Here is a 20,122-nt window from a genome sequence, read left to right on the forward strand (position 1 = left end):
ATTACACATTTATTTCATTACAATCAATAAAATGTAACTCATTTATTTTCTTAATAAACAATTTATAAGATAGATAAAAAGAAAGTATTATTTACGATCACATTATTGTCGTTCTTAGTTGCTGAAAAACAATCTTAAAAACACAAAAAAGAAAGTAGACAAAAACACTGAAGACTGTCTGTGTCAAGGACTCGATGCAGAATTGAATAATAGTAAGGTTAAACAGCATCAAATATTGTGGTGACCATTTTTCCCTTGCATGTGTTTATAAGCTTTTTTAGTATAAGGAGAGATTAAGTCGTTACGTTCTTTTCAAATATTGTAAAATAAAAACAAATTTTCTACAAAATTATTTTCACCGCAGTCCGGCCTTAAATAATATTCTTTCATCCAGGACTAACCTCTCTTTGTATAGTTGATCAAAGGGTTATGTTAATAAAATAAAATGACTTGATCTATCAAATTAATTTTAATTAAAGATTAAATAACATAATTCAATTCTCCTAGTCTTGTTTCTTATCTGTATTTTTCAGTGATCTTTCAGTTAATTAGGATTGTCACGCATCAAAATTTTAGTTTTCTGATAAAATAGTGTTTTCGAACATTGATTGCTAACTGAACCATCTTCTCTCTTGAAAAACATGGGGTACAACCTTGAAACAGAGAAGAAAATATAATTAACTTTAGTTGCAACAGGAACAAGAGACGTCATCGGCAGTGGATAGCCTATAACTCTGTTCCCAAACATCTGCAGGAACTGCATCGACATGTGGAACGTGACGAGGATGCTTTTCTCTCTTGTCTCCCCTGATCTGCTTCAGACCATGCTTAAGCGCTGGCAGTAAAGCTCCCATACACTCGGCAACAGCATTAGGGTTTCCAGGCATGTTAATGATCTGAATGCCAACAAATCAATCACCATAAATAGCCGGTAAATACAAAGTCTGGAAGAAACACACATTACATGCTGAACTCAGGGTTTACTAGTTTCAGCAACAATTAATGCAAGATTTACCTTAAATCCTAATGGAGCATCATTTAGAAGCCAAGAGCACTTGCATACGATAACTAAGTAAATGAAATTCAAGTAACTAGAAATAAATACAAATGACCGTATGAAAATGTTTTAAGATCTACATGATGATTTGAGTATCCTGAAAATATTAATTATTCAACTAAAAAACCACACTGAGTGAAATGAAACCCAATTAACTAGTAATAAATACAAATTATCATATGAAAATGCTTCAAAATCAACATGATTTGAGTTTACTGAAAATAGTAATTATTCAAGCAAAACAACCACATTGTAACGGTGAAGACTGAAATGAAAACAGTTGGTACCATCAAACTCATGTCTAAAATCTAACAAAGACATGGAAGTTTTATCCCTTTTAATAAACCAGTAGGTTTTCATTTTACTAAAACTGTTATACTCTGTTATTTTCTGCCATCCTGATTCCCCCCTCCCCAATTTAATCAATTTGACCAAAAGGACTATATAGCTGTTGAACAAACCATTTTTCTACCTACAAACGACAGTTAATTACTTTCTCATTTGTTGCTACTGATAAGAAGATATTTCACAAGTGGGAGAATAAAATATTTTCCTAGAACAGACCATATAAAGAATAGAACCATACAAAGCTATCAAAGAACATTTGAAAAACAAAATCAACCATCACTGAGATGAAATAACCCTTTACAAATTAACAAAGCAGTTGAGAGATGAGACGTTCAATTCACATTCAGGAATTTTACTTTTTTAATATGTGAAGAGTAAGAGAAGATTGACCAGCATTCTTTCATGGAATACTGTTGTGTGAAAAAATTTGTACGATGCATGAAAAGATACGGTCAAAAAGCAAATCCCATTATAACATTAAAATGAGGTGCAAAAACTCCAGGAGACAAAGCACAGCACATACGGTACTTTAAAAGTAGATATTAATATCATTGGCATTTTTCCCTTACCAAGGTTGATCCTCTGATTCCAGCTGCGGAGCGAGAAAGCATTGCAAACGGGGTCACCTATTTAAACATTAATCAATTATGCCCTTCAGAAATCAACAAAAGCTAACTATGGACTTTCCTAGTAAGAAGACCTGGTATCAGCATAGCTATGTATGCAGAAAACAGAATTAATCAAACAAACTAAATGGAAAATTAAAATTCAAAAACTTAATCTTCCTTTGAACATATAGATATAAGAAATGTGAGTAATGCTATGCTACTCTCAAACTTCTACACAAGCTCTTCACAAACTCATTGTTTACTTAATTACCAACTCATTTCTTTACTTACTTATCAAATGAATGTTTTTGGTTTTTATTCTCAACCAAAGAACAAAGCAAGATGATTGCGAATAGAAGTTTGGAAAAAGTGCATTACTCTAAATATATTGGCTTCTGGTTAAGGTCATAGCCTTTATAGAGCAGAGTCTGACGGCAGACTGACCAGTCCAGGCAAATCAGTCAGGTCAAGGCTCTTTTAACACTTATTTGAAAAAAATTAAGGGTTTTAAAAAAGAAACTAAAGAAGCAAAAAAAATGAGAAACCACAAAATGCGAAAGACATCACAAAAATAACTCATCTAACTAGTATAACAATAGTTGTAATACCTTTAAACTCTCTTGCATCATTACATACAGAAGACCAGGTGTTTCTTTCTCAATCAATGGTTTTGTAGCTTCTGGCGTTAAATCTCGTGGAGTAAAGCCAGTCCCCCCTGGATTGGAAAAGCAAAAATAAAGCGTCAACTCAACAGAACTACAAATTTTTAAATACTTTAGGGAGGCTGACAGTAAGAAAAGCCGCACCAAGAGTAATTATAAGATCCATTTGTTCAATATCACTCCATCTTCTTAGAATGTTCTGAATCTTTGCCACATTATCTGGAACAACAGCCGTTGCTACAACTCTTGCTCCTCCTAGCTTTTCTGATGACGAATTAATAACAGAAACTGCCCTGGGACCACTGTTTATTTGTAAAGGAGTCAGCACATTTTGACACTGACACCAATGTTTTAAAAACACAACTGAACTGCCTGGTTTAATTAAGTGAATCATGAACCAGACACGTCTCTGGACACATTTATCCTTATTATATTACGAAGTTCCATCATGGTTCAACCACTAATTTAACCAATTGAAGTCATCAAATCATGACCTCGAGATCTTGCCAGCTTGACATCCAGTTTGGTTTTAAAAACATTACCAGATATGCATGTCAACAATATTTTCTCGGAAAAACTGGTCATTCCTCATAAAGTCAGGTAATTCAAATTTAAATAACATTATTTTAACATAGAAGGAACAAACTATTTCAAAAAACTTCATTTATTTTAATGTATGCCAAAGTATTCACTCCATTCCAATATTTTGGCCAGGGGAAATATAAAGGAACTTCACTTTATAAAGTACAGAAATTCATAGATAATAAAATCACAGGCCAAAGCTCTTAGTTGACTGCATTTTTTCTTTTGGGTTCAACCTGGACCTAAGTGTTCCCAGCACAGAGGGATATACACGATTTTAATCAAGTAGTGACATGCACCGCTAGAAGAACAGAGAAGAAGGAATGTCTAACCCCAAGGATGGCTGAGAGAAAGTTTCCACTTTCCAATTATGTCTAGAGCAACTTGGTAGGTCAACCCTTTATTTCTAATTGCTATTTGAGTGAATTTTAGTTCCAGGTTTCACAACTCCTCAACTCATTCACAAGGCAGTGAACAAACAACAAATTAAGAGAATAAAGAAATAAACAAGACAACACAAAAAATGTACAAGTCTTACATGAATAAAGTACTACAAACCCCAACGAAGCATGTGTGAAAAATCAATAATATGAACCTCAGACAGATATTCTGCAGATAAGGTTATGCAGTCAACTGAACACAGTTCTACACTATGACAGATCAATTCCCAAAACATAAATGTTATCTTTAAACACTTAAAGTTTGGGACTGTTGCAAGACCCTCAGTAGTTCTAATGCCCTTTTTGGCATTGACTAACATCAAGCTCGCTCTTTAGTTTTGCATCAACTTTGTGACCCCTTTCAAACAATGATTCAAAGAGGTGTATCTAGATGCCTTTCAGCATTATCCAAATGGGAATATGATTCAACAACTATTACCTTTGTGCCCATATATAAGAGCCTTTTAGAAATTTGATTTTCCCTTTTCACAAGGCATTCAAATTGTCTCCTGCATTAATTTTTCTTTAAATTATTTACTTTATAATTTGCATAGTCAATAAAGAATAAAAGTTATAGATTGATAAGATAAATTCATTCTCTCTCTTGTGCAGATGTGAAAAGATGAAAAGCGCACATTAATCAACTAGGAGAACAGAATGAGATGAGGAGGTCCAATTATCTTAAGGGGTAATTTCGAAAAGTAATAAAAAATGTTAACATATATAATGTCATTCATTGGTTAAAAGTAGTATATATATGGCGACAGAGATAGTATTACGACATTGGTTAATTTGACTCCTTCAACAGCTTGTGAATGCTGTGCATATGAGCATACTAAAATCTAGCTTTAATAATAAAAAGTGCCACACTGCTCCATTATTTTCACATCTACAGAAAAATTCTTTGGTTTGGAGGAGTATACTAGACGCACTCAATTCATAACAAAAAATTACTAGTTGACTTTGGCAATCAAGAACATATATGATGAATATGGCCAGCACCTCATTAACCTTTTTTATATAGTATTGTATTGTAGCAGTTTCAAAAATAAAAAGTTGTGGTGTCACATTTCTGCTTGTGCAAGATTTCGTTTGAAGCATCTAGAAGCTGCTTTATCTAGAAAGTACAGAAACTATTTTAGTCTAGAGAGCATTCTTCCTAATTGATCAAATGCAGAAAAATCAATGAAGGGCTCTTCTGATTCCAAAAAAAAAAATCCAGATAGAACAAAAAAAAAGTTTTAATTTTGATCTTCAGATCTATGTATGTCTTTTTCTTTGCATACACTTATAAAAGATAATATCAATACCTTCTATCTGGGCCACCCCCCATAGCAACTGTATCACTAACTGTAAGAATAGCCACTCTGACTTCAGCATCCCCTGAAGAATCAGTAGTTACTTTTTGTGATTTAATTCCTGGCAAAGCAAATGCCGCACCTGATGACATATGATTCTCATCAAAAGCCATGTTTCTTAGGTCAGAAATTATGATAGCTGAAACAGCTGTCCCTGCAGAAACTACTCTTCCTGTTGCTGGAAACTCCAACAAAGCATTAGCTGACTTCATACTTAGTAGCCGACTGCTTACCTGATGACCAGTGCTCACAGCAACAAAACTGAGATTCACGGACACGATAAAAATTTTATTCATTAAGAGATAACAACCTCCCTACATTAAACTATAAAAACACACAATAGAGAGAATGGATCTGCATGTAGATTACAGATATGCAGTAGATTCAGCTAGACCCAGACCAAAACAAACAATTCATCATCGACTTACCCTGGATTGCCTGTTCCATCATTGTCAGTCCATATAACAGAAGCACGATGATACTCGGGTCTAAATGAATCTGTCTTTATGGGCTGTTGAAGTCGAGCTTGTACCCTGCATAAGAAATAAATAAATGAATCAACTCAAAAAGAAAGCAAATCATCATAAAAACAATTGTACTTTGAAATTAAGTAACCTCAAATGATGAGGATCTGTCCACCCTGCAAGGAGGCGTATTGCAGGGACCACAAAGAGATGGAAGCAAACTACAGAACTGACAGGATTTCCAGGTAGCCCAAAAGCTAGAATTTTACTTTCTGATGATTGAAAGTCAATCTCTGCAAATGTAAATGGCTTGCCTGGTTTAATAAACACCTGAAAGATAAAAAAATCTAAATTCAGAAAACATGATTTACAACATTATACTCACCAATGCGCTATACAGAAAAATACTACTTCTTCTACTACAATAAACACATAGCATCCATGTCACAAATTACATGATATCAGAACTTTTTTAATAAATAGACAATAAAACAGAAGAATGGCATAACCTTGTCAAAATGTACTTTTCCTCGATTTTCAAGCAAAGGCTTGATATAATCTTTGTCTCCCATTGAAACACCTCCTGAAGTTATAAGAATATTAATTCCAGAAGCAAAAGCTTTATCCCAGATCCTTTCTAGACATTCTTTGTCATCCTTAGCAATACCAAGGTCCAGAACTTTGCACTGAAGCTGTACTGCAGCTGCCAGGAGCATGGCACGATTAGAGTCCCTAATCTGCAAAGCAACTACATTAGCTTACATCCGTTTTAATTACATTACCAAGCAACTCTTGCGAATTATGACACGAACACAAATACATAGTCTACAAATTAGTTGAATAATGGGGTAAAAAAGTGTTGGGTTGCCCAACAAATCTTAAGCACCATCTATGCAGCAAAGCAACAAATTTACATCCAACCACATTTACAAGAATTCAATTAGTATGTTTTCTCTGCAAAAGAGTAGATTGAGCACTATAGGTCCATTATAATGTCTGGTTGAACCTTCATTCTTCAACACACTACTAATGCTAAAATCAAAGAAAGCAGCCTGATTAATATTGGTATTACCTATAGGTTGATTTATATAAGAATTTAGTAATCTATTCCAAATATTATCACATTAATAATCCTATAACAAACACCTGAAGCTGACATGCATTTTTAGTCTATTATAAGTTACAATCACCAGCTTCCATCCATATGATAGTTCTAATAACTGAAAGTGTTCTGCTAAACATTTTTCATAAACTAGTCTCAATAGTCCTAGGATCCTAGGAGAAAATAACAATACCTGACCACGACTCAGATGCCCGGTAGTTGGCTCTACAAGCTCATCTCCAGTAGAAAGAACAGCAACGGTTGGAGCAGGATAAACCTGCACTAAAGCATTATTTCCCATCATTACATGTATCAATACTCAATATTAGACAAAACATACCAAAGTTCAGAAAGTATTAGCCAATACAGTGAGAAGCTTGCTTGGTTACAGAATCCAGAAACTCGCTAAAAGAATACCTCAACCATTGTCACACCAACCGTAGCAAGCAAGCCAATTTCCGAAGCACCAATCCTTTCTCCAGATGTCAACACTATTGCACCTTTCTCAATATCAACTCCCTGTCAATGAATACCAAAAAGCAGTGAACAAAACAGCTAATAAACTTCGATATTATACAGAACTCAAAATTAGTAAACACCGCGTCAAATTTCGCGACATTAAAAATGACACCCCATACAAAACATACACTCAGCATTACGATTAGAGTTACAGCACAGAAGCGACAAGAGCATACCACAGGGCGTATATCATTGCCTTTGGTGGTTTGTACCAATATTCTGACCCGCTTAGTCCCATCTGAGGCATCGTTCACAAGTTCCGTATTCTCAACCTGAACAACCGCATCAGCACCTTCAGGTATCGGTCCTAAATCAAGAGAAAAAAAAAACGTGACAGAGAAGATTAGCCATAAATCAATAATCCATGATATAAATATATATAAAGCTCTATTCCAATTAAGTATACTGGAAGCATTATCAACAGAGGTAAAACAAAAAACAAAAACGAACTGAACTGAACTTGTCGTGCAAGCTAGTATCAATTTCTCCACATAATTCCCATTAAATTAACTATAAAACTTATTTTACATTTTTTTTTTTGGAAAAGAGGAGAATGGAAAGAGGAAAAGGCGAACCTCCGGTAGTAACGTAAGCGACAGTTCCAGGGGAGAGAATGACGCCAAGAGCGTCGTCTCCAGCTCTGGATTCCGCAACGACTGGATACTCGCCGGGGCCATCGGCGGCAATGACCGCGTAGCCGTCCTTGACGGAGGCGGCGTAGGGCGGGTGAGGATCGGGAGCGTGAACGTCTTGCGCGAGGACCTTGCCTAGGGCATCGTGAAGAGGCACAGTAAGTGGAGGAAGACGTTTAGAAGCGTTAAGGACTATTTGGATGGCGTCAGCGACGGGGATCATAGTTTCGTATAGTAGAAGATTTATGGTGAAGAGGGAATATGTTGTATGTGACCAGATAGAGTTTTATATTCATCCACTTGTTCAATTGGATTGATTTGAAGGTTCGAGCATCAGGTATACCAACCAATTCAGCACTGTCCCTTCACGGCGCAAAGGGTCGCTGATGAACACACCACCATGTGCTTCTTCACCGTAGTTATATACTACACTACAAATACAAAAAGCTACCTTTTATTTTCGATACTAATTAAGACAAAATAAAGCGGTAATAAATAAATTTTAATTTTATATTTAAATTTAAAGATTATAAACATATATACCTTTTTTTTATTGTTGGTCAGGCAAGACCTATGTGAAAATCCTATCCAAAATAGTTATGCCTTGTTTCATTATTTAAAATAACATAATAGGATTCATTAAATATTATAATTAGAGTATTAGCATCAGAATGTTGTAAATCGGGTCTAGTCATGTGAAATTATTTGAGGTATTGTGAATTCTAGAATTTAAAATTCTTTAACTAGTTTATCTTTAAGCTTTATTTATTTGAATGGATTTGGGGAAGTGATTGAGTGGATTTGAAGATAAATTTTGTTGTTGTTTATTAGAGTGAATTTGGAGGTAAGTGAGAGTGAATTTGGAAATAAATTTTTTAATTTGTCACATCAATCAAATCTTACACTAATTCTCAGAAACGTTGTTTTCAAATTCACTCTCACTTGCCTCCAAATTCACTCAAATAAACAACAACAAAATTTATCTTCAAATCCACTCAATCACTCTTCCCTAAATCTATTCAAGTGAACAAAGGGTAAGAGATATTAAAGTTGAACCAGAAAGTATATTTAAATTATTAATAACATTGAAATGTCTTTTATCTTTGTTTTACTTTTTGATAACTTATGTTTTGTCCGTCAGAACTTTTTCTTTGTCATATATCTGTAACTCTTTTCATTAATTTTTTTTAATTGTAAGTGTTTTTCAAACGTGCTTGAGCTAACATACTTTTGCCGACTAATCATATTTTGCATACAAATGGTCATTTTCAAACAAGTGATGCAAGGTTGTAATTAATGTTAGCTTTCGACTTTCTGACTGGACTATGTATTTTAGTATTTATCTTTTAATTAAAAAATTTACGATGATCCGATTATTTTAATTTGACACGTGAAAGTTGTTAATTTTAAAAAATTATAAAAGATAAATTGTTCACTTCTAAATAGAAAAAACATGATGACTGAAAATATAAGACTAGCAGAAGACGCAATAAAAAAAAAGTGACAGAAGAAGACAAGAATGAATAAACAGGAATTTGGATTACTTCTTCAGCTTTCAATGTATTAAACTTCTCCGAGAAGTGATGTATGTTATAAATTTTCCAAGCTAATTGCCCTTTTTGAGTTGTATTTAGTGTTTAATTTCTTGTTATTAGAACATTTTTAGTTTAGATGGTCAAATTCTTAGTTTTTCTTAATTTGTGTTAAATAAGTGCTTTTAGATTAGTTTTTGAATTAATTCTTGATTTAGTTAATTTTAGTTTCTTTTAGATAAGTAGAATACAGCTTTAAATGTCTGATTGTAGTTTTCTGATTTTTAGTTTAGTTTTAGTCTTTAAAAGTCAGTCTTATTTTCTATGAATTTTAGGTATTTTGTTTGTGATTTTAACTTTCAATTTAGTTTTATCTAAAGAACAATGTTATCTTGACTACAAAGTGAGCTGCATAATCAAGTTTTTCAGGTTCTGGTGTGATTGCTAATTCAGGTTTCTTTAATTCAAGTCTTTAAAATTGTTCTACCAATTCAATTCATTGTTTTCTTTCTTTTATATTGCAATTTCATATTCAATTCTGCTTGTATTTCATGCTTCGTACTAGCTTTCCTCCTTTAAAAGCAAATTTTAGATTTTCATTATTTGTTTCAAGTGATTCTTGATTTTGCTAACTTACTAGATTCAATTATGGAATCATGTTGAGTTCTAGTGAACCCAAATTGATAATCTACATTCTAAGGAACTAAAAAACGAACCTTATCAAGTGGAATTGAGAATCAATTGAAGTAGAAGTGAAATTCTACTTTCTAGTTTAGAATCAACCTTGACAGCTTCACGCTGATATTACACTGTAGTGTAAGTACCTAGAACTACTTATCAAAATAAGCTGATACATTAAAAATTGTTGGTGCGCTGATATACCCTGGTGTTGCTGCCAATTCTGGTTGAAACTGTGATTGTGTAAATTGCGTGTTGTTTAATGTTTGTGCACACATCTCATACATATTTGTATTGTACCAAATAGGTTTTAAGCATCTGTGTATCATATAGTTCAGTTTTACATGATAGAGAATACATGAGCATTTGCTGTCACACTTTGTTGTCAAGTGCTGCAAAAATTGGTTTTAAGAGGTGATTTTGTGAATTTTTGGTTTCTTTTCCAATTTTTCATGCATATCATGATTAGTTTTAGGTATCCAGACGTGTTCCATCATTCACATTTGCATAAATCATATTTTTAGTTCATTTATGCATTTTATCAAACACTTACTGTGTATTGGGTTTTCTTTTAGGCATTTCCACAAACACTTTATGTTTCTCCATTTCTGCATCATTTTAGGCACTTTTAAAGTTTAGAATAGGTTTAATATCATTGGTTAACGTTTCTGCATCTCTACATTATTTTAGGCACTTGTAGTCTGTGTTTGTAGGCTGCATTCCGTCTCACTTTACTATGCATTCGCTGTGTGACTCCATGCAAGGAATCTATTGTCTTCACTGTGGGCATTCACTGCGTTTTGTTTTTATTTCAACTTAATTTTTCTAAATCAAATTTTAATTTAATATATTTTTATAAATATTTATTTTTTTCATTTTAAATAATTATTCACATTTCATTATAACATAATTTAATTAATTATAATTTAATTTAACTTACTTTTATGAAGTAAGATAAAATTATAATATTTATTTTTATAAATTAAAATATTTATTAATCTATCAAACTGATTATATAATTAAATAATTCTCATCAACTTTTATTTCATTTTCTTTTATTTCTTATCATTTTTCTCCGTTTCTCTTAATTTTTCTCAATTTCACTTTTCTAAAAAAGACACATATATGTAGGGAGGTTCAATACACATATACACATAGATTTCTCATAGAATATCTTACGAATTTGTTTTTAGTACCACTTCAAAAAACCTTTTACCAATTGAGGTTTTGCTTTTGGTCAAAGTCTTACGAATTTGTTTTTAGTACCACTTCAAAAAACCTTTTACCAATTGAGGTATCTTATGTGTGTATAAACTCATGTTTTTATCTTATTTTATTGAGACTTTCTTTATATCCAACACATACATTTATATTTCTTTTCCATACATTATAACTCATTTTAAGATATTAAACCACGATATTTAGACCTGTACAGAATCATGCATATTCTTCAGCTCGTAGTTTAACTTTGTATTTAGTTCATTCATCATTTGCATGGTACTTTAGGACCATTTTAAATTTATTTAGAGTATTTGATAGTATTTTATCAAGAAGCAATTGAAGAATATCCATGTACATTTTGCGAAAGATAAACACTCACGTTCATTTTACTTTCGATAAAGATGGGCCAACCAATTTGCAAACTAGAATAAATTTGTTTCTTTTCTGAGGAAATCAAAATTAGTAAATGAAAAATCTAGTCTAAACTATACGTAGATGGCACTAACTCATGAAGCCAAACATTGTGAGAGTATGTTACACAATATTTCTAAAAATAATAATATTATAGTGACACATTTTTATATTTCTTTGATATAATATAAAAGTAAAATGGTCATAAAAAATAAATTTTTATATTTTAAAAAAAATATCAAATAAATGTAAAAAATTTATGTCTAACAAAATATAATTTTTTTTCAAAAAAATTAAGTAACGATAGAGAAACGTACTTTTACATTAATTTAACTTATAATACAAGAAAAAAATAGTATAAAAAAATAAACTTTTGTATTCTTATAAAAATAAAAAATAATATGAAATGAATATAAAAGTTTTACGTATCAAAAAGTATATTATTGAAAAAGATATGCAAGGACCACAAGCATACATCTTTCGGTCTAAGTACTGCTACGGTACAAAATGACACGCACTCATCTCTATCACAAAATGGAAAGACATGTAGACTGAATTCACTTCCCCGATATTGTTCCATGTCCAAAATGAAGATTATGTCGAAGACCTTTGCTTTCTTGGATTTCTTCCCTTATGCGTGTTCTGAGAATTCCATAATATATGTCTCCACATTTATATTTACGCTTCCCAAACATCTCTGTTTTTTTTCTACAGACAGACCATTTTTGAAATAATTTATTTAAAGAGAAAATGCCGGTGTGGCGAAAGAAAGCCTACAATTTAAACCATTCAAGCAAGAAAATAACAACAAAATTATGAAAGAAACTTGTTGCCTTTAAGGACTTTGCAATGTCAGCTAGCATCCTCTGATTTATCCGCCGGGTTTACAAGCTCCTAAAGAGAGCAAACAATAATTTAACAAAACAACATGAACAAGACTATAATAAAAGTAAACAATTTAACACAACATTGTGTATGTTTGGGTTCCAGTTTCAAATGCAGACAAACGATAATTTGCACTATAGCGTAGTAAGGACATTTATGAATAAGGAAAAAAGAAGTCAAATACGTAGATTAGGTTGAACCGAAGTGTAACCCCAAACACAATAAATAGTTGTGCATAGTAGAGAAAATTTCAAATGAAATGTTGGTAAGACAAAGGCCTTTTCTCGTTCTCTTTTGTTTTAAAGTTAGAGATGTTAAGTCTAACTCAATTTCACAAAATTAACTTGTAAAATGAAATTTACACTCATTTATAAACTATGAATTGATATTATCTCTAGTTAATGTGGAACTTCTAACACATCTTCTAAACATTTCAGCAGTTTCTTTAGTCTATTTTTCCTTGCCCTATCTTTGTCCATTTTCTCTTATTACTTAAAAAGTATTCTCAGTTTCTAATTGTATATCAATCTGAAATGTCACATAAAATTCAAAAAATGCCTTTGAATTTATTCCATAAATTAACAAGAAAAATACCAGAAGAATAGTGTCAAAAAGTTCGATATATATACAGACAAAAAAAATTCATATAAGCATGCCAGAAAAGAAAAAAAAGCAGTCGTGGAATTGATGTTGTCATGTTATTTAAAGGTCAAGAAAATGTTTATATATTCACAAATCTAGATAATGCTCACTTAAGCAAAAAATGAGCATATCAATTCCCAGAATTGAATATTAATTATAATTCATATTCATTGTGTCTATTGCCTTCATTGAAACAGGGTCAAGAAAACTCTTTTTTGTATTTCAAAATGTATTTCTAAGAGTCTGGAGTGTATTTATGGATTTGAAATATGTTATAGAAGATTTATTCCTAAATATAAAAAGAAAATTGAATCTAGTAGTCTAGACTATATTTTTAGATTCTGAAATGACTTTCATGATACTTGTTCTGGAATATTCTTTTTGTATTTCGAATATATTTCTGAATATAGAATTTCAGATCCAAAAATAGGTTCTGAATTAGTGATTTTCATCCGAACATGCCCTTATTTCACCTTCAATTCCATACGTTACATGATAAATGAACGAGGTGCAACAAAGGAGCTGTAATTTCTCTCTATCAACTCCGTCCATTTATGAAGACCAAAAAAATTGGAGAGGATGGGAACGAAGAGGGTTTATTAACTTATTACAGTGGTTTATTATTTTATGTTCATCGATTTATAATTTATTTTTTTATTGTTTCGTGTAATTTCTTCTCATAGTCTTTCTTTTTTAATCTTTTATTAGGGTATTTGAATTGAAAATTTTAGAAAGGCAAATTATTTTTATGAAAAGTTTGAAATATTTTATAATAAATTGTTGTTTTTGTATACAAAATTTCAAAAAGAAATTATAATTTTCAAAAATATTTGATTTATTCAAAAGAGGAAATTTTAAATTCAACTTAAACAAATTGGAATTTGAAATACTTCATTTCAAAATTCGCATAAAAATCTCAAGAGGTTTCGTTAATATGAATTGAGATTATTTTAACAAAATTTGATTAAAAAATAATATTACAAAACAACATCAATATTAATATTTTAAATTACTAAAAAATTACTTTTTGTAATTAAAATATTATATTTAAGAAAAATAAAATATAATATAATAAATTTAAATTATCTTATTTAGATAAAAAATTAAAAATAAAACAATTTATCCTATTTTTTGATATTATGTATATCATTTATTCACATTCATATATATATATATATATATATATATATATATATATATATATATATCATAAAAATAAATTTTTTAACTTGTACGTATAACACATTAAAAAATGTTCATTAAACTACTCACTGAACACTTGTATTCTTAAACAACAATTAAATTTGATAAAGATTAACTAACATCAAAGATCAATATTTGGGTCGTGATTAGACAGTTAATTTCAAACATCAATAAAATATATTTAACATCAAAATATCTTTTGTAAAACAACAATAATAAAAACATGTATCAAAACACTCAAAACTCAATAAATACATAACTTCAACGATGAGAAAACATAACTTAACTAATAAAATTAACTTATAAAATAATTTGCATCATTTTATTTTATTTTTATTCAACGTAAAATATTCAACAATTAAAACCTGTGTACATTAACAAATTATTACACGATAACTACAATAATATCAATGCCAAAAGGTGAAACTTTAAGCAAACATATTTGCTAAAATAAAAATAAAAACTAAAATATTGTAATATTGACCTTTATATGTAGTTGTCTCGATCAATCAATCTATCAAAACAAATATTGCTGATGAATATTTTTTAGAAAAGTTTATCAATAAAATTGACACCACTGTTTTTTAAAATCTTAAAAATTCTAAATGAAAAATCAAAATTTTTTCCTTCATATAATACTTAATTCTCTCGTATCTAACTTATATTTACATTTAAATTCATCACCGATACTTTGTGAAATATATAGATACAAAATCAATTCAGAATATTGATATATAATGTACCTTTTATTTAATTATTAGAAAAAATTATTTGCAAATTACAAAATTGAATGAAGCCTATTATGGCACGCAGACTTTCACAATGAGTACTTCAAAATTCAAAACATTCCCTACAGCATTGAAGAGAAAAGTCGGGTAGCAATTTAATTATTACTTTTATTCGTTCATGGCCTTAGGAATATAGAATAAGCCCCATTCTGCTGTGTCACAATTTCAAAGGTTGACAATTTGTTTCATTCATTGTAACATTCCTAAGTAAATAATTTTGGTTTTATAAAAATTTAATCATATATTTAATTTTTGTGATATTTTATAACCAAGTGATTTTAGTTCATTATTATATTTTTTTCAAATTGACAAAAAATGTTATGTGTCATGATGACAATCCTGTTTTCATTTAAGGTATTTGTTAGAGTAAACTTTGTTATAAAAAGAAAAACTTATTTTAATAAAAGTTACGAATAAATATGTTTTAAAGTTTTCTATGAAGTATTCAAGTGTTAATTGTAAATAGTACTTGGATCGATCTCTGACTGAAAATGGTTTCGAAAAGCATACTTGTAGTTAAATTTCTCTGGAAGAGCATAAATATAGAATTATCTCTCTACTCTTTAGTCCTTTTCAATAAAAAATAATAAAAGTTTTAAAAAATATTCTTAAAAAAAGGGAAAAAAAAAGTCAAACTTATGATGTACTTTTGTGTTATCAATATTAATAATAAAGTTTAATAACAAGTTTTTTTATCATATATGTTATTTCAATGAATATATTAACAATTGGATGATATAATAGTACTGAACTAAAATTACACAATTTTAAAATTTAAAATTATCAAATGTAAAATTAAATTTTGGCATGAAAAAAATAATATTTTGGCTTAATTATTTGTTTATATAATATTGGAAGATATATGTATTAAATTGTTTTCTTTTTTACTTTTTTATGATAAAAAATAAAGTCAAGGTCTAAAATAAAAAATAAAAAATATTTCAGAAATGAGTTAAAAATATTATTTATATAGGGAGAGGAAGAGAGAACAAAACATAAATAAACATAAAATATTGTAATCATAAAACTTACCCTTTAAAGTTTTATAAGGACTAAAATTACTAAAAATTGATTATATTTTTCTACACCTCTAGTCTCAAATGGGTTAACTTTTTTTTTGGATAACAATTTTTTTAATTACCGTAGTTACAAAATATAAGCATGTCCTAATTTATGGTTTTATGCCTAAATAATTGGGATTTGTGATGATTTAAGCATTATGAAGTAATTTTAGAACTTTAGAATTAAGAGCCTATTTGCTTTAAAATAACATTTTCTATTTTAAATTCGTTTACAAAGTCATCGTCTTATTTATAACATCTTTCTGTTTCAAAAACAAAATTACACTAAAAATGTTTTTATTTTGTTTTATCTATTTTCTGTACATAACAGAAGGAAAAAAAACACATGTTTGATCAGAGAATTTTGAGGGGAAAATGGTTTAAGCAATTTGTTAAAAATAAAAAGATATGAAAAGAGAGAGATCAAATTTGCTTTATCTATAAAAATATATGCAGATGATTAATAGAAAAGTAAAACCTAGAACATGAAAACCAAGCACAGTCCAAATTAAGTAGATAAACAAATATGTAATACACACAATTCATGACTTATTACAAACATCCTAACGTATATTTAATTTCTACAGATAAGGTGATTACTAAAATAGTTACTAAAATAATCATTTAAATTTGAAAAAATAGTTACTAAAATAATAAAAGTGCAAATATAATTATTTTATAATGAGTAGTTATTTGAATTAAAAAATTTACTAAAATGATTGCATTGAAAATAAATTTTTATTATGAATAATTATTTAAATTTTAAAAATAGTAATTAAGAGTGTAAAATTGAAAAAAAAAATATGTATCTTTTTTATATATATAATTATAAACTCTATTAAGGGAACCCATCCTAATAAAAGTAACTAAATTATAATTTAGTTCAGATTTCGATATACTCAAATCCAAGTTTAAAATATTAAGAGTTTATTATATTTTTAAAAATAATTCTGTTATAAAATATTTTTATTAGTATAATAAAGTTTGAATATTTTGGGTCTTATATATCGAATATATGGAAATATATATTATATTATGATATGCATGGTGTATATGCTTAGTCAAAGGTATTTAATGGTATTTAGAAAGCTCTGATTAGGTTATTTATGCCACTTTGAAACTCAACACAAACGTTGGCATGCATGGAGTGGTGCAGTCATTGTTGCAGGGTTTGCCCCACCAGATTGGAACCCATCTACGGTGACATTTCCGTCGATTCTTGCAGGTAATTCAACAATTTCTTCCCCTTTCTTCGTCTAATTTTACCGACAGAGATAAGTTAAAATTATAATATATAAATCTAAGTAATTTTTAATATTAAGTTAAATCTAATTTCTTTTTAAGAACATTCATTAATTTTGATCTCCGAATCTTTACATTTGAATGATTTGATTTCAGTGTCTGCAATTTATGTGGAAAGGTTCTGTTAGATTTGGACGCATCGCTTCACGTGATATTTCCAGACAAGAATGCTGATAAAAGTTCCAAGATCGGAAACCACAAGAATGTACAACCTCAGAAACAAGAAACATAGTCAGTACTCTGATTTCTTCTCAGTTTTGTTTCTTTTGTTTAGTGTCAGTAGATTTTGTTGAGTTATGCAAATTTGGAGTCTGCATTATTCTGTATTTTGTGTGATTTGGAATTTAGACATTCATGTAGAGAGAAGAAGAAAATGTCTACAAGAGAGGGAAAATAGTGAAAAATTCAGGTGATGAAATTGGAAATAAGAGAATGATAATTTTTCATTCCTTAAATTTTTTTTACTAACTGAAGCCTTGATCTTTGTTTAAAGACTTGATCATCCAAGCAGATCATAGCTCACTTAATCATTTGATTCAATTTCCAAACACAGTACTTTCTGTCTTGTTAGTTCTTAAAACGATTTTGTTTCTTTATACTGTTATTTTTACTCAATTGTATGAGAACTCTTGAACTCAAATTACTTAATTAGTATTATAGTGATTGATTTTTGTACCATATGCCTACGAACATACAGAATAATCGGTTGGATAAAACCATGAGAAGTGGCCACCGATTTGAATAAGTTGCGTACAAATTACAATACTATTAGGCACCATGTAATTAAGATTTATTAAATGCGATTTATCATACGGTTACAAAGATGGGAGCCCGAGAGGCTGGATGACACCCAATAATAAGAATTCTTATGTTTCTTAATCAAGATTACTTATTAGAGCTACTTAAAAAATGGGTCGAGATCATATTACAAACCTATTTCGAAACCTACCATTAAAAATGATAGTTTTTGTTACAAATTTAAGAATTTACTTGATTCTGATTGGATTGTTTAGTGACTTGAACATTAGAGTGTCTTTGGACAGATATACCTAGATACATAGACATAAAAAAACTTTTAATTAAGTTTGTAGAATAACCTAAACTAATTCGAAAGAAAAGTGTAAAGAAACAGTTTCGTAAATATCTTAATCCCATGTCCGAATTTTTTTTTACTTTTCAACTATAAAGTATCTTAATATTAAAAGAGAAGTAGCTTCAAAAAAATAGAAAAAAAATAAAAAGAAAAGAAGACAAAATTTCATTTGAAGAAAACAATTTATGATAATACATGTTCGTAGTTTCTAAGGCACTTAATGTAACACATAATATAGAAACTAGAAATAATGGAGAGGAAAATTGACATGCTGCATATTCTGTGTTTTTATCTGCAATTATTTTTCTTCGATAAAAAGAGTTATTAATCCTTTATTATTATTACTTTTACATTGCATGTGTTTATGGTTTTTACAGGATACAAGTCAGACTTTATCAGAGGCATACTTCTGTGTGACTTAGTATCTTTAAATTTACTATCTTAAACAATAAAGCTTATAGTTATCACAGATCTCAAATTTACAGATTATGTTAATTAGGTATTTTTTAACCCTAAGCTACAACCCTTTATTCATTTTTATTTACAATAATTGATATCTTACCACCAAGTTTAAGGATGACAACCATGCTTTGTAATCAACGATTCTTGAAGAATGGTTTATGATTTATTTTGTCATGTTTTGTAGTATAAGTTGTCTCTTAATCTGCATGATATTGTGCTTGACAAAATGGATTTGATAAAAAGTCTGAATTCATTCTCACATCATACATTCTCTGAAAGATACAGAGATTAAGTATAAACATTAGTCTCCCAACAAAAATCAGTTTAACCTTTCAATTCTTTTTGTTAGAAAAATATAAGGTTTAGTTAAATTTAAATAATTCATAAATTTAGATATTTTTAATTGAGTTTTAAATAAACAATTTTCTATTTAGTATTTGAAAATGTATTATGTTTTAATGGGGTTTCAACTATTTAAATTTTCTTTTAATTGGGTGACATAGTTTTCATTTTGTCTTGTTATACCTTAGTTATCTTCACGAGTCATTTTAGTATTAACTTAGTGTTTAGTTTTAGTTTCTTTTTTCTCTCTCATCTTAATTTATCCTTATTCAATAACAAAAGTAACACATAAAATAATATTTAAAAATAATTAAATCATATAAGAAGATAAAACAATATTTACGTCATTCAATTAAAAATAAATAATTAGTAGAGATTTAATTAAAAAATACAAAACTTTTAAATATTCAATACTTAAAAAAATTAATAAAAACTTAATTTTAAATACTTAAAACTTAATAAAATAAAAATATAAATAGGTTCATATAAATTTTCTTTATTAATCATAAAAAATATTAGTGGGTTATTTGCATTCTAATATGTCAGAGTTATCTGAATTTTATAGAATCTATCATAAGTTTAGAGAGGCCAAAACATGCAAGTCATGCAAATAATGATTTTTATTTCTTTATTTCCAATAATACTTTGGGTGTTACTCCCTCCACCCCCACACGTCTCTTCCTCCACCTCCCCAATTTTTTAAAATGCCAATTATATCCTTATAAAATGA

General features: G+C 29.4%; 1 protein-coding gene and 1 long non-coding RNA gene across 2 annotated transcripts; one reads left to right on the forward strand and one right to left on the reverse strand.

Annotated features, from left to right (window-relative positions):
* Positions 1-554: 554 nt before the first annotated feature.
* Positions 555-8,156, reverse strand: B73 (molybdopterin biosynthesis CNX1 protein / molybdenum cofactor biosynthesis enzyme CNX1 (CNX1)). Its single transcript, XM_088094395.1, has 12 exons — positions 7,716-8,156; positions 7,317-7,447; positions 7,039-7,140; positions 6,815-6,898; positions 6,029-6,256; positions 5,671-5,849; positions 5,484-5,588; positions 5,008-5,316; positions 2,820-2,977; positions 2,622-2,728; positions 1,975-2,031; positions 555-896 (listed from the first exon to the last, which is right to left on the reverse strand). The coding sequence occupies exons 1-12, from the start codon at positions 7,993-7,995 to the stop codon at positions 684-686; spliced, it is 1,953 nt and encodes a 650-aa protein (XP_087950521.1). The 5' UTR covers positions 7,996-8,156; the 3' UTR covers positions 555-683.
* Positions 8,157-17,282: 9,126 nt separating this feature from the next.
* Positions 17,283-19,169, forward strand: LOC124842655 (uncharacterized). The gene is made up of 3 exons (XR_007029196.2): positions 17,283-17,418; positions 17,592-17,726; positions 18,966-19,169. It is a non-coding gene; the product is annotated as an uncharacterized LOC124842655 (long non-coding RNA).
* Positions 19,170-20,122: the final 953 nt, after the last annotated feature.

Source organism: Vigna umbellata, chromosome 1 (assembly GCF_029865625.1).
Source record: "Vigna umbellata cultivar VRB3 chromosome 1, Vumbellata_1.0, whole genome shotgun sequence".
NCBI lineage: Eukaryota > Viridiplantae > Streptophyta > Magnoliopsida > Fabales > Fabaceae > Vigna > Vigna umbellata.

Coding starts and splice junctions, on each gene's coding strand:
- B73 (XM_088094395.1), bottom strand. CDS start 7,995: ATGATCCCCGTCGCTGACGCCATCCAAATAGTCCTTAACGCTTCTAAA. Junction 5,589..5,670: donor ACAGATCCTCATCATTTGAG/GTTACTTAATTT, acceptor TTTCTTATGCAG/GGTACAAGCTCGACTTCAAC. Junction 897..1,974: donor GAATCAGAGGATCAACCTTG/GTAAGGGAAAAA, acceptor GTTGGCATTCAG/ATCATTAACATGCCTGGAAA.